This window comes from Convolutriloba macropyga, chromosome 8 (genome assembly GCF_964194025.1).
Source record: "Convolutriloba macropyga chromosome 8, txConMacr16.3, whole genome shotgun sequence".
NCBI lineage: Eukaryota > Metazoa > Xenacoelomorpha > Acoela > Convolutidae > Convolutriloba > Convolutriloba macropyga.
This window is the reverse complement of record NC_134475.1, coordinates 11,321,557-11,342,919: the sequence shown is the minus strand read 5'-3', so window position 1 is coordinate 11,342,919 and position 21,363 is coordinate 11,321,557. Positions and strand designations below refer to the sequence as shown.

Sequence of the window (21,363 nt, the reverse complement as noted above, 5' to 3'; positions counted from 1 at the left end):
GGCTTCATTTTTCACTCTTAGTGGAGCGAGTTTTCTGTTCATTCGCGTGATTGTCTTTGGTCACTCATGACTTACCTCATTCTCAAAAATGACGTTCTGTTTCTGAAAGTGACTTTTAATATTATTTCAAAGAGACAGGGTCAACTGAGTGTGTATCACTCTAGTTGAAGGTTATTTAAGATTAGCTAATGGAAGCAGCCATAAGTTATAGATTCATAATCAAAATATAACATCTCATCATTTAATGAAAAATGTTTTTTCGTCCTACTATCTTTTTGATATTGCAGAACTACGAAGCTTTTGCGGCTATTTTCTGGCAATCTGCAAACTGTGTTACTATCTTTTTGTGACTGCTGATCTACAACGCTATTGCTTTTTTCTTGCAACCTGCCAGCTATGTTTTTAATCATATATGATTCTTTAATGCAATTTTTTTTGCATGAACGCACTTCTTTTGACCATTCTTGCTGAAACATTCTTTTGCTCGCTTTAGCGATAAGTGATAAGTTGACATTTCGTCTTCAAAAACTGGATGAGTCCGTTTAATAGGCGCTATGTGTACGTTGTACCATTTTTGCCGAGGGAACCTTGAAGAGGCAAATTTTAATTGTTCAAGATGGTATTGGAGCCGCCCCTCACTCGTTTTTCCTGACCCACCTTATCCTTGAAACTCCTAAATCTTTTCGCCCAGCTGTGAAACTAGCTACAACAAAACGCGAGCTCACGTCTGTCATTCTGTAGAATTTCATCCGACGGTAGTTGGTATGGTTGGAATTACTATAAAGCTCTACAGCCTTTAGAAGCACAATTTATGCATATTTGTGTAATCCAACGAAAACTGCGTTGTTAGAACTTCTGACACAAGTGTTTTGTAGTGAACCGAACAGCCCTATGGTTAGTTTTCTGTAAATTATAATGGCATTTTGAGGTAGTAGATCCTTATGTTCCAGTGAATCTTGTTTTTGGCCTGAAATTTGGTTACTGGATAGTTTCTAGAAACAATAAAATGGTTCTGAAGATGTTAATATCATGAATTTTTGGCAACATTTCAATAGAATTTGCAATTAACTTCGGTTTTTAAGTTTTCAAGCATTTTGAGTTTATCGGTCTTTATGGGCCTGTGAAACTTTGAAAGTGAAATGGATAATGGGGCGATTCGAGAAACGAAAAATTGTTTTAAACACAATAGTACTGCCAAAATTTACAAAATTTTTTGCAGTTTTTAGTTTTGAAGTATTTATCTTATTTCTCGAGTTTTTTTAGTTTTTAGTGGCCAATAAGCCCTTTTCAAGAATTTGCGTAGGTTAATGGGTATATGTTAATGGATGAACTTTGGCGTTCATAGTGAAAGCAGAGTGAAAGAGGTTTAGAATTGACTATAATTTTTAGTTCGTTTTAATATTTTAAATTCTAAACATTTTGGCTTCATTGTTCGATTGATCTGCTGCTCAGATACTGTTTTCCAGGACCTTTTCTGCTATAGTTTTCTGATGTTATCACACATTTTTGCATGACTTTGACCTTTCGAAACGGTTTCAACTGGTATTGCAGAGGCAGTGAGCATTAAGTTTTATTAGAGGACCTAATCTGGCTTAAGTAGTTTCATTCCAGTGTCTATTGTCTTGCAACTGTTGCGAAGGCCTTAGTTCAAGGTTAAACAGTCCTTTTGGAATTTTTGAGCCCAAGGGGGTGCAATTTGTTCCGTTATTAAAAAAATTTTTGGTTTTTTTTGATCGGTCTTAAATTGACGTTTGTTTTGTTTTTTTTGCAAGACATTACTTTTTGTGACCTGTCATTTTTCATTTTTGACATTTTTCATGTCTGTTTGGTTATTTTAATTTTTTCCAGCCTCAGATGCCAGGGAACGTCCTTGAGAGTTCGATAAGAAAAAGCTTACTGCATAGTCCCAAGTGACAATATAATGGGTTATAACATTAACATGGTTTATAGCATCACGAACTTTAGCAATTTTATAATAAAATTTGAAATTTCTTCAAATTCTGAATTAAATATTTGTCCGAGTTTATCGATCTTTATGGGCCAATGATACTTTTAGGCTTGATTTGGGTCACTGGATAGTTTCTGGAAACCATGAAAGGGTTCTGATGATAATATCACGAATTTTAAAAATATTGCAAAAAAACTTTGCAATTGTTTTCAAATTTCGTGAGAATTTATCTCATTTTCTGGATTATCAATGGGTTATTTGACAGAATTGTTCCGAGTTTATCGATCTTTAGGGGCCAATGATACTTTTTAGGCTTGATTTGGGTCACTGGATAGTTTCTGGAAACCATGAAAGGGTTCTGATGATAATATCACGAATTTTAAAAACATTTCAAAAAAACTTTGCAATTGTTTTCAATTTATCTCATTTTCTGGATTATCAATGGGTTATTTGACAGAATTGAGAGACAAAAAGTGTTTTGATTATCTGAAAATTACGAAAGTTAAAAACTTAATAAATTTTGCGTTTTTCAGTTTTCATTTTTTTGCAATTTTCTAATGTTCCCATACTTCTAGGTTTACTATCTTCAGTGGTCAATAATCCCCTTTTAACGGCTTGTGCGTGGGTTAATAAGTTTATTCAATTGGACAGTATGTGGCCTTCAGGTTAAAAACTGAGATTCTTTGTCATTTTGGCAGGCATTTTACAATTGATCTGCCGGTCGTATACAGAAAATCTAAGTTCTCCATTCAGTTCTTTGGATCATAATTCATTACTTGTCCTGCTATGTTTTTTGTTACCGAAATTTTAGTTACCACCTTATGACATCGCAATTACTTCAAATCTGCTTCTGAGTCATTCGTTCATACAATTCCAACAGAACTGTGCGTGATGTCATTTTTTCCCCTTAGTGTAGTGAGTTCATTGCTGGAACATTCTCTTGCTCTCTTTGAGTTGAGATTTTGTCTTCGAAAACTGGATGAATCCGTTCAATAGGCGCTATGTGTACGGTGCACCGTTGCTGCCGATGAAACCTTGAAGAGGCAAATTTTGATTGTTTAGGATGGTCTTGGACCCGCCCCTCACCCGTTTTTCCTGCCCCACTTTATCCTTGAAACCCCTAAATGTTATCACCCAGCGGTGAAACTAGCTACTACAAAACGCGACCTCACGTCTGTCATTCTGTAGAATTTCATCCGACCGTAGTTGGTATGGTTGGAATTACTATAAAGCTGTATAGCCTTTAGAAGCAGAATTTATGTATTTTTGTGTAATCCAACGAAAACTGCGTTGTTGGAACTTGTGACAATAGTGTCTTGTAGTGAACCGTGCAGCCCTATGGTTAAGGGAACTACTACCGTTTATTAAGAGCTGCAAAAGTGATTTCAAGGACCTAGAGTTTGTCTGGTTTTAACTCGAATGGGGTTATTGGTTGTCTCCTTTGTTTTTAGGGGCTAGGAAACGAAGTGCAGCGTAGACTTTGTGGATCACATGGTGGAATTTTTTCTATCGTCCAAAAATGGATCCCAGTTGTTCATTTTCAAAATAATCTGGGCCAACTACTTCATCATACCATAACGAAAATCAGTAATCCATCCTTTCTTGCAATTTCCAGCAAAACGTTCAGAAGTTTGGCAATTTACACCGAATGATCAGTACCAAGTTTTTTCGTTGTCAAATCGTTTACAAATTTGTTTTCCAGAAAAGACTTCAAATTTCGTCATTCTGTATGCGATGAGTTTTTAAAATGCAATTATTGCCGATATTTGTTAACATTACGCAGTTATTCTATTTATCGGCGCTAGTGGGTAACAGAGCTTTTTGAGGATTGAGGTTATGGTAACTCTCTGCAGAGTGATTCTATAGGAGTTTCCTACTAATACTTAGGTTCCGTGTGCAGTTTTTATGTTTCCTTTCAAATATTTTTTAAGTGTTTAGGTTCGCAAGCGTCCGGTATTCTGCTAAGATGTGAAAATTTCACAAGTTCTGAGGATGGCAAATAGCACTAAGTTTCACAAGAATCAATTGAAGAATGAATGAATAATTCGTCTTATGCCTTTCTTATTTATACTTTTTATTTACATTTTTGTCCAACCAGAATTGAGTTCATTCTATTAATAGATAGTGAAAATTTTATAAGTTTTGTTTGAGTCTAAGTCTTCATGCTCGATACTGTGGCTATCTAGAAAAGCGTTAAGCATGGGTTGGAAAACCCATTAACATGTGAGTTTGATTTCTGGTTTTAAGTTGTGTCATGTTTTTCTAGATCGAAAATGTTCAGTTGTGTGGCTTTGTTATGTGCACTTTTGTGTGTCAGTTTTGCTTGTGAGAGGGTTCCTAGGAATGATTCTGTGGCAATTTGTTGCCAGTATAATACAACTTTTGTCGTTGGAGATAGAAATATGAGCTTTGTCCCCTTTCGTCATTCTGTATGCGGTGAATGGGTGGAGGCATCTGGAGCCCAGGGGATTAATTTTGCTTTTATTCCCTGCGTAGCTGCATTGGCAGTCTCTTCCTTACTGTGATTAGGAGACCCAGAGAAGTCCATTAGCATTAGTTGTAACGTCAGTGAAGATTAGATTTGAGATGAACTAATGCAAATTTTTTGGGAAATGTGGTTAGAGTTAATTGAAGTGGTTCCCCAATGTCTTTTTTAATAGCCGCACAGCGATAGCTGGGGCTATTATTGGCCTTCTCTTGGTTTTTTTTTTATTTCGTCATCATGATTTTTGTTACGACCATATGACGTCTCAGCCACCTTTTGTTCATTCGTTCATGCAATTTCAACTGAATTGCATGTGTGACGTCATTTTTCGCTCTTAGTGGAGCGAGTTTTTTTGTTCATGCGCGTGATTAAATTTTTGGTCACACTTGACTTACCTCACTCTCAAAAATGACTTCCTCACTTTGAAATTGACTTTTATTTACTTTAATTCAAAGAGATAAGGTCAAATGGGTGTGTGTCACTCTAAATGAAGGTTATTAGAGATCAGCTAATAGAGGCAGCAATAACTTATACAGATTTTTAATCAAAATATAACATCAGCCCTCAATGAAAAGACAAATTTTTTTTGGTCTGTCTTTTTTACTGTTTTTTTAGACTGCCGATCTACAAATCTATTGCGGCTATTTTCTGGCAATCTGCCAGATATGTTTGATTAGATTTTGTGGGATCAGGAGGAAACGAACTGACCGAAACTGGGGAAATTTTAATGGGAAGGGTGATTGTGAATCAATGATTTGAAGTTCAGTTGAATATTTAATACTTCGATTGACTGCTAGCGTTCACGGGTTTTTGGTACAAATTTGTTGGAAAGGGGGGGGGGGTAGATTCTTTTAAATTGTGTTTGCAGAGTTTTATTTGGAAGTGTTTTTTTTGTTTTATTATTTTTCGAGTTTAGAAATATTATTTCAGTGAAGTGTTATGGCTCGACAGTTAATGGGGTTAAAGGTGTCAAATATTCTATCGACACATCCAGAAAGGTTCGTTTTTTGTTATAGCGAGTCTTGGGTATTGTTTCAGGTACTTTTTCAAGTCTGTTGAGAGATATTGGCCGGTTGTCGGTGGACCTCTTTCGAACCAAAGGATAACTCTTTTGATGTCTGAGTCTTTTTGTTGTTCGGCTCTTAGATTTAACGGCGAGTGTCCGGTTGTATCACAGTCGTCCATTGGGTTGTGTTCGTGGATTGCCTGGAGTTGCGCCGGTTTTATTTGTTGAATATGAACCTCTTCATTTATTTCTGTTTGATCTGTTTCGTTGACTGTCTGAAAGAGATAGTGTTTTCTAGTTTTTTCCTTGGATGTTACGTGCAGGAGTGTATTAGTTGAATTGTCCGGGGCTTCGGCGGTAGTGTCAATTTTGACTTCACTGATTGGTATCTTCGAGTTGATGCGAAGTGTAAGTTCTTCCTTCGGGTTTATGTGTATCCTTGAAAGGTAATCTGCCGCGAGGTTGGCTTTTCCAGGGATATGTCCTAGTATTATGTCAAAACTCAAGACGTGATCTAATGCGTTCCACAGCGTTGGTGGAATAATCTTTGTTTGAAAGAATCTGGTGACAGCTCTGTTGTCTGTTAGGACTAGCACTGGTTTCTCGCATCCCCAAAGGATGTTTGCAAACATATCAAGGGCGAAATGAACGGCAAGAAATTCTTTCGCGTAGATTGACATTATTAGGTGGTTTGGTTTGAAAATACGTGATCCGAAACTTACGGGTGCATAAATTTTGTGTTCAGACGTTCCGTTTGCCGTTTGGGTGTAATCCTCGATCATTAATACAAATCCGGCAGCATAGAATGATGCATCCGCCATAATGACATATTGTCTATTGGTCATCGGTAGCCTCAGTGATATTTTACAGGCTGATTGTAGATCTCGTGTCAGTTTCTTTAGCATTATGTTGTGCTCCTCGTTTATTTCAAAGTCTGTTTCTTTCTTGAGTAATCTATAAAAAGGAAGCAGCTTTTTTCCTAGCCCTGGTATGAAGACTCTGTAAAAATTGAAAAAACCGATCATTCTTTTTGTTTGCTTAACATTTTTCGGCAACTTGAATGTTCTGAGAAACGTCGCGATTTTCTGTTTGATGGGGGTTAAACCTTCTGAAGTTATCGTGTTCCCCAAGAACTGAATTTCCTTCAAGCCAAAGGCGCATTTATCTGTAGCTAGCTTCATTCCTGATTCTCTGATGCACGTAAAGACTGCTGATAGTTTTTCCAGCATATCTGGGAGATCTTGAGCACCTACTCCAATATCGTCTACGTATTGAAAACAATTGTCAGCGGTAATTACGGGGTCAAGATTCTGTCGCATGAATGAGCTGAATGCGCTGACACTTCTGCTCAGTCCTTGTGCTAATCTTTTAAATGCGTAAGTTCGCGATGCAAAATTGAAAGCGAGTTGTTGAATAGATTGCTCGTCGGCCATTGGCGCGGAGTAGTATCCGTGGCTTCCGTCCATTTTGCAAATGAGGTTTTTGCCTGCAAGATGGCTTCCTGCGTCATCCAGTGTTGCTGTTGGGAAAGTGTTGTTGTTATAGTCATTTCGAATCAGGTGGTTGATTTTACGCAGATCTATTAATATTCGTAGTTTTCCATTTGGTTTTCTGTTTGTGAAGATTGGTGATGAATATCTACTGAATGGCAATGTTGTAAGCACGCCGTAGTATTGCAATAAGGCGAGTTCGACTAAGAGATTGTCTTTGAGATGGATGGAGACTCTTTGGTTTTTTGAGTATACTGGTCTATCAGTATCAGGCGTTAGTTTTACTGAGAATTTTGAGGTGTAGCCAATGTCAAGGCGATGTCTTGTAAAGATGTCGTTGAATTCCAAAAGGAGATTTTCTGTCTTTTTCTTTTCGTCGTCTGTTAGTACACTTCCATGCCAATTAAAGGAGTCCAAAAATGTTTTTCGATCCTCTACGTTACCCAGTGGTCGAATGGACTCTCTCTTCTTGAAGCGAGTTGGCCATAAATTCGTTTTTCTAGTCCTGTCAGTTTAGATGGATCTTGTGTTGTCTCTGGGGTTGGAAACCAGTATTTTGCGTTGTGATGTTAATTGTGATGTGATTTAGCTGCCCCTTCGTTACTTTCTCTGCGTTTCGATATGGTTTTTCTTGTCTTTGGGAGATTATTGGGTTCCAGCAACTTGGGCTCTAATGGGATAAGATAACGAGCTTGTTCGGGTGTGATTATTGTGAAGGTTACGGGTAATGTGTGCCGTTCGATTGTGATGGGTACTTCCGTTGTGATGATAGCCATTAGTTGAATTGGTTTATCCTTTAGCACTTTGTCTATCGTACTCGTAAGGCAGACTCCTATGTTTTCGAGTTTTGTTGTAGGCTCTAATATTCCAATTTGGTGATCTGCTTCTAATGGTTGATAGGGCATGAGTTCAATCATTTTCTGTTCGCCTGGATTAATTACAACTCGAGTGGTTGTTTTTAGATAAACTTTACGCTTATTATTGAATCGTTTTGATGTTTTTGAGTCTGCCGTTTGCATCAAATTCAACTGAAATGTAAAATCAGGGAAATGTAGATAGCGGTTGTGGGCGTCGATTGTTATTTCATTTTTGTCGAAAAATGGGAATCCAAGTAGTATGCCGGAGAGTTTCTCAATAACCATAAAGTCCTCTGTGAGCTCTAAATGGCCAATTTTGAATGCTAGATTTGTCGTGAATAAGATTTGAGACATGCATAAACGCTGTGGAGACGGTAATTTCCGGTGGTGCCTTTTTATGATTTTTTGCTTTAGATGATTATAGATTTTATCAAAATGTTTTTGTGACATAGCGCTACTAAATGCTCCAGTGTCAGCTATGGCTTTCATTGTAATTGAGCCTATAGAATGGGAATCAGGAAAACGTTTTCGTTATAACTAGTTGTACAAAAAGAAATATTCTGTAGAAAAGCATGCAGATTGTTCAGTTTTTTGGCTGTTGGTTGAATGGCATTGTGGCGTCGCGATAAGGTGGTTGCCTCTGTGTGCAATCACGTGCGGTATGCTCGTTGCTTGCGCATATCCTGCAAAGAATTCGCATTGGTGTGGGAGATCGTTGTCGCTGGTTGTATTGTTGACTTTGGTTGTTGTATCAGCTTATCGCGTTTGTGCCTCTTCCTCTACCTCGATAGAAAGGGCGGTTTCGATAGCCTGAGAAGCTTCTATTTTGGTTTGGCGTTCTGTATGCTGTGTTATTTCTGTTGTAGTTTGTGAAAGGCTTGTTAAATTTATTTTGGGTGGTGTTCGGCCATCTTGGTGGCGTTGTTGAAGCTATTCCTGCTGCCATTATATTTTCGACCGCTTGGTTAAAAGCAGAGTTTTGGGAGCTTGTTAGTGAGTTGAAGGCTGTGGTGTGTTTGCTCTGGGTTTAATTGGTCTATTCGAAGCCGTCTTTTGACTATGGAGCATAAGTCGTTTACTCCGGCATTGTCCTTTTCTCTGAGAAGAACTTTTTTGGTATTTGAAGGGCATCCCCTGTATAAATTGTTCTCGGATTCTTCTTGTCCGCTCGTCATTGCGGTCAATCCTGGCACCAGCATCATCGACGATTGCTAAGTTGGCAAGCCGCTGTAAGTCAGTTAGAAAATCATCTGGTTGCTCCTTCACAGGATCAATTTTTCTGCTCTGTAAATCTAACTCAAAATTACGCCGTTGGTCTGGTCCCGAGTAGCGGTTGCGTAACTGTTCTAATGCGTCATCAAGCGCGTTTCGTGTGTTTTCTGGTAAGCGTAGATAATAGTTTAATGCGTTTCCGTCGAGGTGTAAATGTAGGTATCGGGCTTGTTGTTTATGATCCGCCGGAATCCTGGCAACTGCTATGCTTGCTCTCAAAAGACCTTCAAACTGGTCCCAGTTTTCCTTGGGTAGCCCGGCAAAACGTTTGAGCGATACGTGGTGGGTGTGGCGCGGCCATATCTGTTGTAGTATTTTATGAGTGAAAGGAAAAACTCTCCTGTGGATCTTGTCCGTTTGCTTTTAATCGACAAAGTTTGCAGGTCTGGAGTATTGGTTTGTGTGAGGTGATTAAGCTTGTTTTTTATGTATTAGCTTCTATAGAGCTTCTAAGTTCATGCATGTCACTTTCTGGGAGTTTAAGTTTTGGTGAATTTGAGTAATTTTTGATGATGAAGATTCCGTACCTCTTGGAGATCGGTGGAACAATTTTGATGTCGGGGAGTTGTAACACGGCATCTAGAATTTGCTTGTTTTTGAGTGATAAATTTCCCAAAAGAATAAACATTAGTTTGAGATAAACATGAATTTTGAGATAACTGTTTTTTTGTGAAGCTTTAGCTGTGATAATTTTTCTGTGATTCCGTTTCTTTAGTGTTGCAGAATGACGCTCTTGATCTCTGTCGCCATATGATAACTCTCTGCAGAGTGATTCTATAGGAGTTTCCTACTAATACTTAGGTTCCGTGTGCAGTTTTTATGTTTCCTTTTCGAATATTTTTTAAGTGTTTAGGTTCGCAAGCGTCCGGTATTCTGCTAAGATGTGAAAATTTCACAAGTTCTGAGGATGGCAAATAGCACTAAGTTTCACAAGAATCAATTGATGAATGAATGAATAATTCGTCTTATGCCTTCTTATTTATACTTTTTATTTACATTTTTGTCCAATCAGAATTGAGTTCATTCTGTTAATAGATAGTGAATATTTTATAAGTTTTGTTTGAGTCTGATTCTCCATGCTCGATAGAGGTAATTATTAGAATTTTTAGTTTCTAATTCATTTTAGGGATAAGATTTGAATGTAGAGATTTAGCTGCGAGAACCTTCCACGGGCGCTTTTGAATTCATCTGAGAGTTTGCTTTTCCAATTTTTTTGATTTCCTTCATCGGCTATTTTGAGCTGAAAGCGAAAGTGGAAAGGCTTCCGTGCTAAACAACTTTTTATGAAGATGTTTTATATTCTGACAAAGCCTTGAACGGCACATTTTGACCTGAAATGTTTTGATAGAATAATAGGGCCAGTTGGAAGCCAATTGATGACAAAGTTGGCCTATGTTGGTGATTTTATCGTTTGAAGTTAATATATCAATAAATTTAGTCTTCTATTAAACCCTAAGTCTTCTGAAATTTTGAAATTGATCATATTTTAGTTAAGCCATATCGGTAGTTTACCAAGAGAATATTCGTTTTTGTTCATTTTCACGCTTAATAGCCACTTTTTTCTCTTGTATCGTTTCTTGGTAGATTAATTTGCCTTTTTAGGCACTGACATCGAGAGCTACGACGTATCAAAAGTTTTCAATTGCTCTCAAACGAAGTTTGCTGCAACTATATTAGTCCTGTGGTCTTTTTATGAGATTTTTTTGCTTGAATGACTTGTCCCACCCATTTGATGTTTCGTCCTGAAAAACGGGATAAACAGCTAGCGCACAGAGGACATTAAAGTCTCTTAGAGCCTTTCCAGTTCACTAGTCGCTTAGTATGTTTCACAGAAACTGTTTTGGAGACGTATACTCCCATGGTATGATGGAGCGATCTTAGTTTGACCCCCAACCCCCCTTCACTTTACCCTTCTCCCAAATCAGCCCCCCTCACTTCACCCCACCCTAATCCCCGCCCCTGCACATCGTTCAGGCCTTGGCCGCCCATGCAGCCAAACACCCCCCCCCCCCCACCATTGCCCCCAACAATCCCCCGGTGCACCCCCGCTGCGCTCGCCTCACGCTCCTTCAATTAAACTAATGCTAGCGGTAGCTAGCTACTGAAGTAGCCAACCGCTCACCAACCGTTAATAGCCGCCCTCATCTTCTCAGCCGGCTATTATAGCGCTCCTAATTTTTTTACAATTCAAAGAATTTGAATTGTATTGGGGCACTGTCTTTTTTTTAAAGATCTGTTCACACATTTTCATGATTTTTGAAGTCAAATTGGCGTAGTGATTTTGGTCACGCCGAAACAGGAAGTGGAGCGAAAAAGCGAGTGGTTTTGCGGCGTTAAATTTTTTTGGCTCTAAATTTAAAGTAGAGTGAGAAAACAATGTGTGAACAAAAATTCACTTTCTCGCTAGTGGTTTTTTGTTCACATGCGGCAATTTCACTTTGATTTTTACAGTTTTTTCGATTTTTTGGATCGGATTTTTTTCTAAATGGTTTTCCCAATCCATTCGTAGTGCGTTCTTGGTCTAGTTTTCTGTTTAGTCAATGAAAATTCTTCGAATGGTACGTCAGGACTTGTCCTGCTATGTTTTTTTTTACTTCGTCGAACAAAAAAATGTTTCGCTTTACCTCAGTTTGCCGCTTTTTGAACATTTTGCGTGAAATCTTTCATCTCTTCTCTCATTCTGCTAAGTGAATTTGAACATCAGTTGCTCAGCAAAGCAATTCAAAATGAACAGAGTCAGTATAAAAAATTGAAGTCAGAAATAGAAACGGGATAAACCCATAAAGCCCAATTTTAGATGCCCGCTATTTGAACGTCGTTCCTCTAAGTCTTAGTTACCATCTCTAATGCTTATTGGTATTGATAGTAGCCCCTGTAGCCTCTCTCTAAGAAACAGAAGTATGTTCAACTACGAAATGCCATCAAAATAAATCGGACTTAAAAAATGTTTTTGTGCAAAAAATCTTATTTTTTTAATACCCGCCCTCATCTTCTCAGCCGGCTATTATAGCGCTCCTATTTTTTTTACTTCGTCGAATAAAAAAAATCTTTCGCTTTACCTCATTTTGCCGCTTTTTCAACATTTTGCGTGAAATCTTTTCGACTTCTCTAGCCTAGTTTCTCTCTTCTCTCATTCTGCTAAAAGTGATTTTGAGCATCAGTTGCTCAGCAAAGCAATTCAAAATGAACAGAGTCTGTATAAAAATTGAAGTCAGAAATAGAAATGGGATAAACCCATAAAGCCCAATTTTAGATGCCCGCTATTTGAACGTCGTTCCTATAAATCTTAGTTACCATCGCTAATGCTTATTGGTATTGATAGTAGCCCCTGTAGCCTCTCTCTAAGAAACAGAAGTACGTTATGTTCAACTACGAAATGCCATCAAAATAAATCGGACTTAAAAAATGTTTTTGTACAAATCTTTTTTTTTCAATATCTTCTATTCTTTCAATCCCAATCATGCTTATTGGAATCAACGGCGGCTATTTTCCGGCAATCTGCCGGGTATTTTTTTCAGTGTCTTCTATTCTTTCAATCCCAATCATGCTTATTTGAATCAACGGCGGCTATTTTCCGGCAATATGCCGGGTATGTTTAAATTTTTTCGCTGCATTTTATATAGCTGCATTGGCCAGACAAATTTTTACGTGTGTGTTTTTTGCACGCCCTCAAACTTGTCTGAGGAGTTCAGTTGCGTTTTGTTTGTGTCAATTTTGCCACTTGATTTCTTTCGCTAGCTGGAGGAATTATGGTCAACTGAGTTGAAAACGCTACAAATGAGAGCAAAATTAAGCATTTTTGCCTGAAGTAATTTTAATTCAACATACGACGTCACAGCTAGCAGTTGGATCAAAAGTTTAATTTCTGCTCCTTTCAGAACCATTGGCCAATTCGCCCGCAGCTAGTCAGCTATGTTATCACTTCTTATATGGTTTTAACTATACTTTTTGTCATCCGCAGATTTGAACCGCAGATCTAGAAGTTTTAAGTTTTTCTATCATTTTGCGAGTCTGCTACCAATTTTCGTCTATGGCAGTTGTTTTCTGTCCTTATGTATACTATTTATTGAAATAAAATTGTTTACGAAATCCATTGTTGGTTGACTTTTGACGGTTTAGGTGATTAACAAGTCGTGGTCATTCAAGAAAATATTGAGCGTGTATCGGTTGCAATCACAGGCTAGAAGTGAGGTCTACAGAAGTACTACTATTGGCTACATTCAGACATTTAGAAGTGGTAAGTAGTGGATTCCAAAGTGTAGGATACGTGACTCTAGTGAAGTCATTGAGAAAATCTGGCACCGAGAACAGCTTTCGATCATGTATAGCCGAAATCTGACGAGAGAACTTTTCAGTTTAATCAGTTTGCTTTGATTTTGTTCCAAAGCTGATAAATGAGACGTTGGCAAATGTTTGTTTTCGAATTGAAAGAATAATATCTTCAAAAACTGTACTTTGAATTTTTCAGCCTTTACCGAGAGCCGGGATGACATTATTGCATTTTACAACAAAGTGTTTCTTCCTAACTGCGGTGACTACGCCCGCCAATTGAATACTTCTGGCCTCGCCTTCTCCTCAGTGACGTCATCTATTAGTGATGAAACAGCGCCTGCGGTCAAAAAACAATGTCTTGATCGGTCAAACTGCGTTATACCCTGTCACAAAGAGAAACCCTTGGCAGCTAGAAGGGTGACTGGGAACGATAACTTGTACTTGATGCCTTACAGAGAAGAAGATGACAAAAGTTGTTATGAAAGGACTACTTTAACGTATCAGTTTTCTATCAGCCCCTCCAAGGTTTGTTGTAGCATCCTCTGAACAAAGTTTTTAGCAAGTATTTGGGTCCTATCGGTCTTTAACTGCTCTCAAACAAATTTTTAGCGTTGTGTCTTGTGCGTGTAACTTTTTGTTCAGAATTTAATGTGTTAAAATATCTGATAGCCTCATATTTTATTTTTGGTCATTTTAAAAAAAAATTTAATAGCCGCCGTCAGCCTCTCAAACGGCTATTTAGGCTCTCACATTACACATTTTCATGATTTTTGAAGTCAAATTGGAGAAGTGATTTTGGTCACGCCGAAACAGGAAGTGGAGCGAAAAGCGAGTGGAGCGAAAAGCCTCGTTAAATTTTTTCGCTCTAATTTTAAAGTAGTGAGAAAACGGTGTTTTAACAAAAGTTCGCTTTCTCGCTAGTGGTTTTTTGTTCACTCTCACTTTCCTTTTTCGTTCACTGCGGCAATTTCACTTTGATTTTTACTGTTTTTTCGTTTTTTGGATCGGATTTTTATCTAAATGGTTTTTCTAATCCATTCATAGTTCATTCTAGGCCTAGTGTTTTTGAACCATATTTCCATTTCTGGCTAGTGGTTTTTTGTTCAGATGCAACATTTTGACATTGATTTTTTTTATTTTTTATTGGTTTTTTTTAGAAATGGCTTTCCCAATTCACTCATAGTCAGCTCTAGGTTTGGTTTGTTGTTTAGTCAAAGAAAATTCTTTGAATTGTACGTCAGGACTTGTCCTGCTATGTTTTTTAATTCTCTTAACCTTTTGATCACGTTCTTCGTTTTACATAAATCACGATTTTCACATTTGACTTCTGTCTTACCTCACTCACTGTTCCAACTGAATGGATTCTAAATTCTTTCACCCATTGAATTACGCGATGTAGTAAATACGGCCAATGTCAAAAGAGCAAAATCAAAAGAAACGGGATAAACCGATAAAGCCCTGTCATTAAGCCATGGTGCATTAGGTTATCAGAGTTCATTAGAGCGATTGCTAGCTGATATTAGTATTAAGCTCAATACCCTTTAGTTTAGAAGATGAAGTAAGTATAGGTTTAGAATCTAACTGAAACTGCACACTGAAATAGAACAGTTTTTGAAACTTTTTGTCAATTTCAATCTTTCTTTTTTCTTTTTTTTCGGTTTCAATCCCGATGTGGGTCTAGGACGTCAACGGCGGCTATTTTCCGGCAATCTGCCGGCTATGTTTTAAAAGCCGACTTCTGGCTTACTTCAATCACTGTTTCAACTGATTGGACTTGAAATTCTTTCACGTGATTGAATTACGCAATCTAGTGAATACGGTCATTGTCAAAAGAGCAAAATCAAAAGAAACGGGATAAACCGATAAATCCCGGTCATTAAGTCACAGTGAGTTAGTTTATCAAAGTTCATTAGAGCGAATGCTAGCGGACATCAGTATTAAGCTTAATAGCCTTCAGTTTAAAATTTGAATTAAGTATTTTTTAGAATCTAACTGAAACTGCACAGAACACTTTTTGAAACTTGGGGAAAATTTCTATCAATTTCTATCTCTTCTTTTCGTTTTTTATTTCAACCCCATACCCATATGAGTCTAGCGCGTCAACGGCGGATGTTTTCCGGAAATCTGCCGGCTGTGTTTCATGTGTTAAGTTAATAGTCATTGAATAAACGACTTGAAATCCGACGAGTATTTTACTCTCGGCTTTTATGAATAATTTACGCCCCATAGGTCGAATGTGCTATCTAAGCAGCTGTAGGACAACTAGACGAGAGAGAACAAAATATGCGAAGCTTGAATTTCGAGGTACAAACCCTGTCATTAGGCTCGCGGAGAGTGTTCTGTCAAGGAGCTTGGAATACGGGTCAACTTGAACCTAAACTGGAGCGAGCAGATGCAGAACAGGCTCAAAAAGTGGATCACAGGGAACAGTAAATGAGACAAACCTGCGATTACCAAATCTGATTGACCTCCTCATTTTGTCCCCTCTAATGAAAAGAATATAAAACTGAGCGCCATATACACCTAACGCTTTTTTTGAACACAGAGGAAGAACAAACAACATGTTCAGCTTGTAAAGACCGGGACTGAAAGAGCTAGAGGAGAATTTCCTATTGAAGTTTGCAGAAACGTAAATAGGGTTGGAAGTGAAATTAAATTGAAAGAATCGAATGTCTAAAGAAGAGCTTCCTATCCACAATGTATCGATCCTTCAATAATTTTTTCTCACTTAGCAACCCTTGCACTTGGCAGTTAGAGTGCGACTGTCAGAGAATTCAAGAATTGCCACTATTTTTTTCCTCTTTGAAAGTTTTTTTCGAAGTCAAGGTTGCTGTTCGTGAGAAGGCGTGATCTGGTCTTTTTTAAGAGAAAATTGTGCCTTATTTCCAGTAAAGCGAAATCGCCTACCTGTTGAATGTAGTGGGTTCCATAGAATTTTTGTTCTTCCTGAAAGGTTTGTCAATGCAAGTAGAATTGCTGACAATGAACGTGTCTATTTTCTAGAGCAGTTATTTCGAAATTCTCAAGTTTTCCCTTTTTCAGAGCACATGATCATAAAATGTCGGCTTATTTTAATGATCAGCTTGTTTTTCTTACCATTAAGTCTCTTTTTACTATAAGTAGTCAATCGAGAAGTTGGAAACTTTCTCAACAGTGAGCGGGGAACTATCGTTATCAGTAGAACCTAAACAAAGAGGCTCGGTAATGTGCTTTCGCACATATGTTCTGACCCCTCTCATCCACCTTTTTGAGAAAATCCACAAGCCAAAGTGAACACACGGCTTTCAGAGTGCTGTCATATTTCAATTGATTCGCTTCGTTTGCAAAATGTAATACAGTAATACATGATTCCCTCTTAGTGAGTTGTACATTATTATGCTTCAAAATTCTACTTTAATGTTTCAGACGCTTGACGATATAAATTCACATATACGATCACAAGAGTTGAGTAGAAAGAGATCGCAGACAACTACGAGAATTGCACAACCGTCAGCTTTGAAATCAGCCATTATAACTGGTTCTAGTTATAAATATAGCAACCAATTGATTGACGCTTCCAATCCTCGAACGGGAGTGCAAGGTGCGCCACCCTATGTTAGACGCAATGCCCAAACAATACGAATCGGTAACAATTCGAGTGTTGTCACTACTTTCAGTAGTGCATCAAACAGCGACAAATCGACGCAGTCATTTGCAACCATTATTGATAATCGGTGATAAAAATTGACGAAAGTTGTGATCACAAATAGCTCTACGTCTGCACTGCAAGATTGCTCAAGTTTTGCAATTGCAACCTGACCTTGTGAATTTCTGCCTACCGCAATTCAAGGGTTGTAATTGGGCTAAAGTAGTCACGTGTCTTTTGCCAAATGACCTCTTGACTTAGAGGATTTTGCCAGTGAAAGCTGCAGAGTTTAATGAGCTTAGAAAAGTTCAGTTTGTCTAGTTAGAAGCTATACCGACTTTAATTATTTTAAAGATGTTTGAAAAGTGTTTGAATGATGATCTATTTTGATACTAAAAATGGCGTCAACCTCTATATATCAAAGTCAACTGCGTTTTAAAGGGCGTGAGAAATTTTTACTAATGACATCTCATATCCGAATATAACCAGGAAGTCATTAAAATTATATGAATGTAATTACCCAAATGGAACGACCAATTGGCGCGAAGTGTTTGCAAGGAATGCAATTTGAACTCGGAATATATTGGGTTGATGATCATTGATGATGTGCCAAATTGAACTAAGAGTTCATTCAAATTATTTGCGAGATTTCATTTTAATCGTCCTGAGTTTAATGATCGCTGGAGGGGAAGAAAAACTGTGATTAGATTTTATAAGCTCCCCTAGTCCACACAGCTCCACGTCTTATATAATCCGACGTTCTCTATAAGGTTCCTGTTGAGTTCATAAATCTTAATGAACTTCCTAGTTCAGATCTGAGACAAATCTGTTTCGCAGTTCATCTTCACGTAGATTTTGAGGTTTGTTCTTAATAGTTTTTAATGAAAGAAGAATTGAAAATAAGAAATTTTGGATATTTTCCGTTTGTGCCCCCCCCCCCCCCCGAGTACGTCGTTACGCACCCACTAGTTACAGAGAACGTGCCATTGCATCTTAAATCATTATGTGGCACGTGCGTCTGGGGTTGCAAATAATATGCACCCACGAAGGTGAGGGGGGGCACCAACCGAAAAGATCAGATTTTTTTTGTACTTAGCTTAGACAGCTAATTTAAATGCGAGTCTTTGCTTGTTGGCTGATTATTAAGCTTTTTAGTTCCTCTCAAACGAATTTTGTAACAATTATATTAGTCCTGTCGGTCTTTTTTAATGCAATTTTTTGCTTGACCGATTTTTTGTCTGACCCAATTGACTTTTCGTCCTCAAAAACGGGATAAACAGATAGCGCCGAGCGGGCATTAAGTGCTCATAGAGGCTTTCAGTTCACTAGTGTCCAAGTATGCTATTAATAGAAACTGTTTTGGAGACTTATATTTATGGTGGGATGGGCGGTGCTTAGAGGTTGAGCCACCCCTCCCCCCCTCCCTACATCAGCCCCCCTCTCACTTCACCTCCAATCCCCACCCCTGCTCATCGTTCAGACTGTAAGGGCCTCGTGCAGTCAAAACCGCCCCCCCCCTCCCCCGGAATGCAGTAACTTTTCTTAGAGTCTGTCGGCTGGCTAGACTCTAACTATTCGATTCTACGAAGAAAATTACGAGACAAATTCATGGTATGAAGGGCGTTTGTTAAGAGTTTGACCCCGCACTTCACCCCTACGCCCGTTCAATTAAGACTAGCCTCCCTAAACCGTAGCTAGCTACTGAGGAAGCCAATCGCTCGACAGTCGTTGAGAGCGGTTCGCCCATTATTAGTCTCTCAAGTGCTTTTTTCAAGATAATGCTCCTCTGTATAAAGATTTCCGAATTTATTCAAAAGAACTAGGAGTTGTTGGAATGGTCATGATTAGTCGTCCTTATAGTCAGCATCTGAACGCCATTGAAAATTTGTAGGTGATCTTGGCTGTTTTTTGGAGAAGTTTTAAAAAGCAGGGTTGAAAGTTTCATGGTTATGACCCTGACAGCGGTAAAACATTTATCAAAACTATAAACGCCTAAAATTAGATATCCAATTGGAACTCAAAATCTTTGTTTTTAAAGCGTCACGAATGAAGTATTCTTCCATTTGCATTATCTCATTTTGCATAAGTGACTTATAAATGTTCAAGGTAGAACATTTGGGTAGAACATTTTGTGCAGTAGGGACAAAATATTAGTTGTTAGGTGTAACCATGTTCTTTTCTTCGATGTAATTAAGAATAAAAACAAATGTTAATAAACTGGTGGTCTTTCAAATTTGTAATTATATTCCATAGAAAAAAATTTGAGTCGAAGGATTCTGAAAGTTTTGAAAGCACTGGGATTTTAAGTACTGACTGCGCTCAAGTTGTAACCCTTTCATGAACTGTTTGATATAAAAATAATTGGGTCATCCCAGCTTCAATTATGATAACAACTAAAAAATTTGATGTCGAAACTGCTATCATAGCACCAGTAATGGCTGCGCTCAAGCTCATTTCAGTTACCGTCAAAAAATAGTAGATACAAAAGTGTTCTGAGGTCTAGAAATAAACCAATCGTAAAAAAAAATTTGACTGCAGTGGCTTTTCAAATGGCGATATTTTAATAAAGCATATTGGTAAATATGTATGTTCCGTGTAGGCATAATTGAATGCGATTTTTGGTGCGAATTTTACAAAATATGCCTTAATCAAAATAGAATTCTTTTTTTTTTATAAAAGTTGAAAGCATTGATAATTTTGAAAGCAGGGAGGCTTCAAAACTCTTCCGAGTGACCAATAGGCATGCAATATTTAATAGCCGCCTCAGCTTCTCAGCCGGCTATTATAGCGCTCCTATTTTTCTTTCAATTCAAAGAATTTGAATTGTATTGGGGCGCTGTCTTTTTTACGACTCGAAGAGAAGTATTGGAGAAGTCTTTTTTAATCAATTTTATTGGATTGAATTTTGAAGCGGGAAATGAAACGCGTGAAAAAATTTGGTGCGATTTTGTTACAATAAAGAGTGGACAGAAAAGAGAGTGGTTTTTTGTTCATATCGCTATTTTCCAGAGAGCGAGAAAGTGAGGTGTGAAAAAAATTTTCTGTAAATTGTTCTTGTGCATTTTTTGTTCTTGTGCGGTATTTTCAAGCAGTTTTTTTTTCGTTTTTGGTTTAGAATTTTGGTTATGTTTTTGTTTTAATTTTGGGCTGGTTTTGGCAGTGGTATGAAGGTTTCTGGAAATTCATATGAATTTTATGCTAATTCACAGGTTTTTCATGTATTTTGCTGATTTTCGGGCTAACTTTTGCGTTTTTTGACAATTTTTTGTTTAACTGGCTCAAATGGGTATTGAAAAGATCCCTTCTACTTGAGCAAATTTCAGATAAAAATTGGTTTCAGTTTTGCGGATATGAATTATTTTGTTGAGAAGTATGACAAAAAATTGCGAAAATTGGTACTATTTTTCTTAATTTTATGCAGTTTTCGTTTTTTTTGTTTTTTTAGACAAGTTTCTTAGCCTATTATGAGTTGCCTATTGTTTTGCGAGCATCTGGATGCCCTATTGGCTGAAAGGATTTTTTTTCTTTGGATTTATATGCTTTGTGTAATATTAAAAAAATTATTAACTTGTTCCCGTTTGTTAGAACAAGTTGTTTTTGAGTTTTTTTTCATTATTTGACTTCAAGTATTTAAAAAAACTCATAAGTGGATTTAGTAGGCGCTAGTTTTGTTTAAGTAATTTTGGCAGGGATAGTGTTTTCGTGATCTCAATTTATGACAAAAATTTGATCAGATTTTATCATATTTTAACAGATTTCATTTTCTTGATTTAACTTTTTTGTTTTATGGTTTTGTTTCAAGATAATCATAAATTAGTGGAAGGACGTTTTGTCCGATGAGTAGTTGGATGGCGTATAAATGGATTTCCACTTCGATTTGTTTCCGGAATTCTTCCGGCTATCTTTTAAGATCTGTTCACACATTTTCATGATTTTCGAAGCCAAATTGGAGTAGTAATTTTGGTCACGCTGAAACAGAAAAAGGAGCGAAAAAGCGAGTGGTTTTGGGCGTGAATTTTTTTCGTTCGACTTTTTGAGTAGAGTAAAAAAAATTGGTGTTTGAACAAAAATTCACTTTCTCGCTAGTGATTTTTGTTCACATGCGGCAATTTCAATTTGGTTTTTACTTTTTTTTCAATGTTTGGATTAGATGTTTTTCTGAATGTTTTTCCCAATCCATTCATGGCTCATTGTAGGCCTAGTTTTTTGTTAGAATCAAATTTACATTTCTTGCTGTTGGTTTTTTGTTCTTGCTAGTGGCATTTTGACATTGATTTTCTGTTTGTTTTTTATCTGATTTTTTAGAAATGGTTTTCCCAATTCACTCATAGTCCGTTCGAGGTCTAGTTTTTTGCTTATTTAATGAAAATTCCTAGAATTGTACGTCCGGACTTGCTTGTCCTGTGAT

General features: G+C 37.5%; 2 protein-coding genes across 2 annotated transcripts in view; both read left to right on the top strand.

Annotated features, from left to right (window-relative positions):
• The window catches only part of LOC142344460 (retinoblastoma-like protein 1), a 55,349-nt gene extending 37,930 nt beyond the window's left edge, over window positions 1-17,419 (top strand). Inside the window, exons 12-14 of the mRNA XM_075396119.1 lie at window positions 13,178-13,295; window positions 13,527-13,855; window positions 16,736-17,419. Of these exons, the coding sequence (XP_075252234.1) occupies window positions 13,178-13,295; window positions 13,527-13,855; window positions 16,736-17,047 (759 nt within the window). The 3' untranslated portion in view covers window positions 17,048-17,419. The remainder of the gene's footprint in view (window positions 1-13,177; window positions 13,296-13,526; window positions 13,856-16,735) is intronic.
• Window positions 17,420-17,527: 108 nt separating this feature from the next.
• Window positions 17,528-21,363, top strand: part of LOC142344458 (uncharacterized) — a 35,243-nt gene continuing 31,407 nt past the window's right edge. Inside the window, exon 1 of the mRNA XM_075396118.1 lies at window positions 17,528-17,815. The gene's annotated coding sequence lies outside the window, so the exon portion shown is untranslated. The remainder of the gene's footprint in view (window positions 17,816-21,363) is intronic.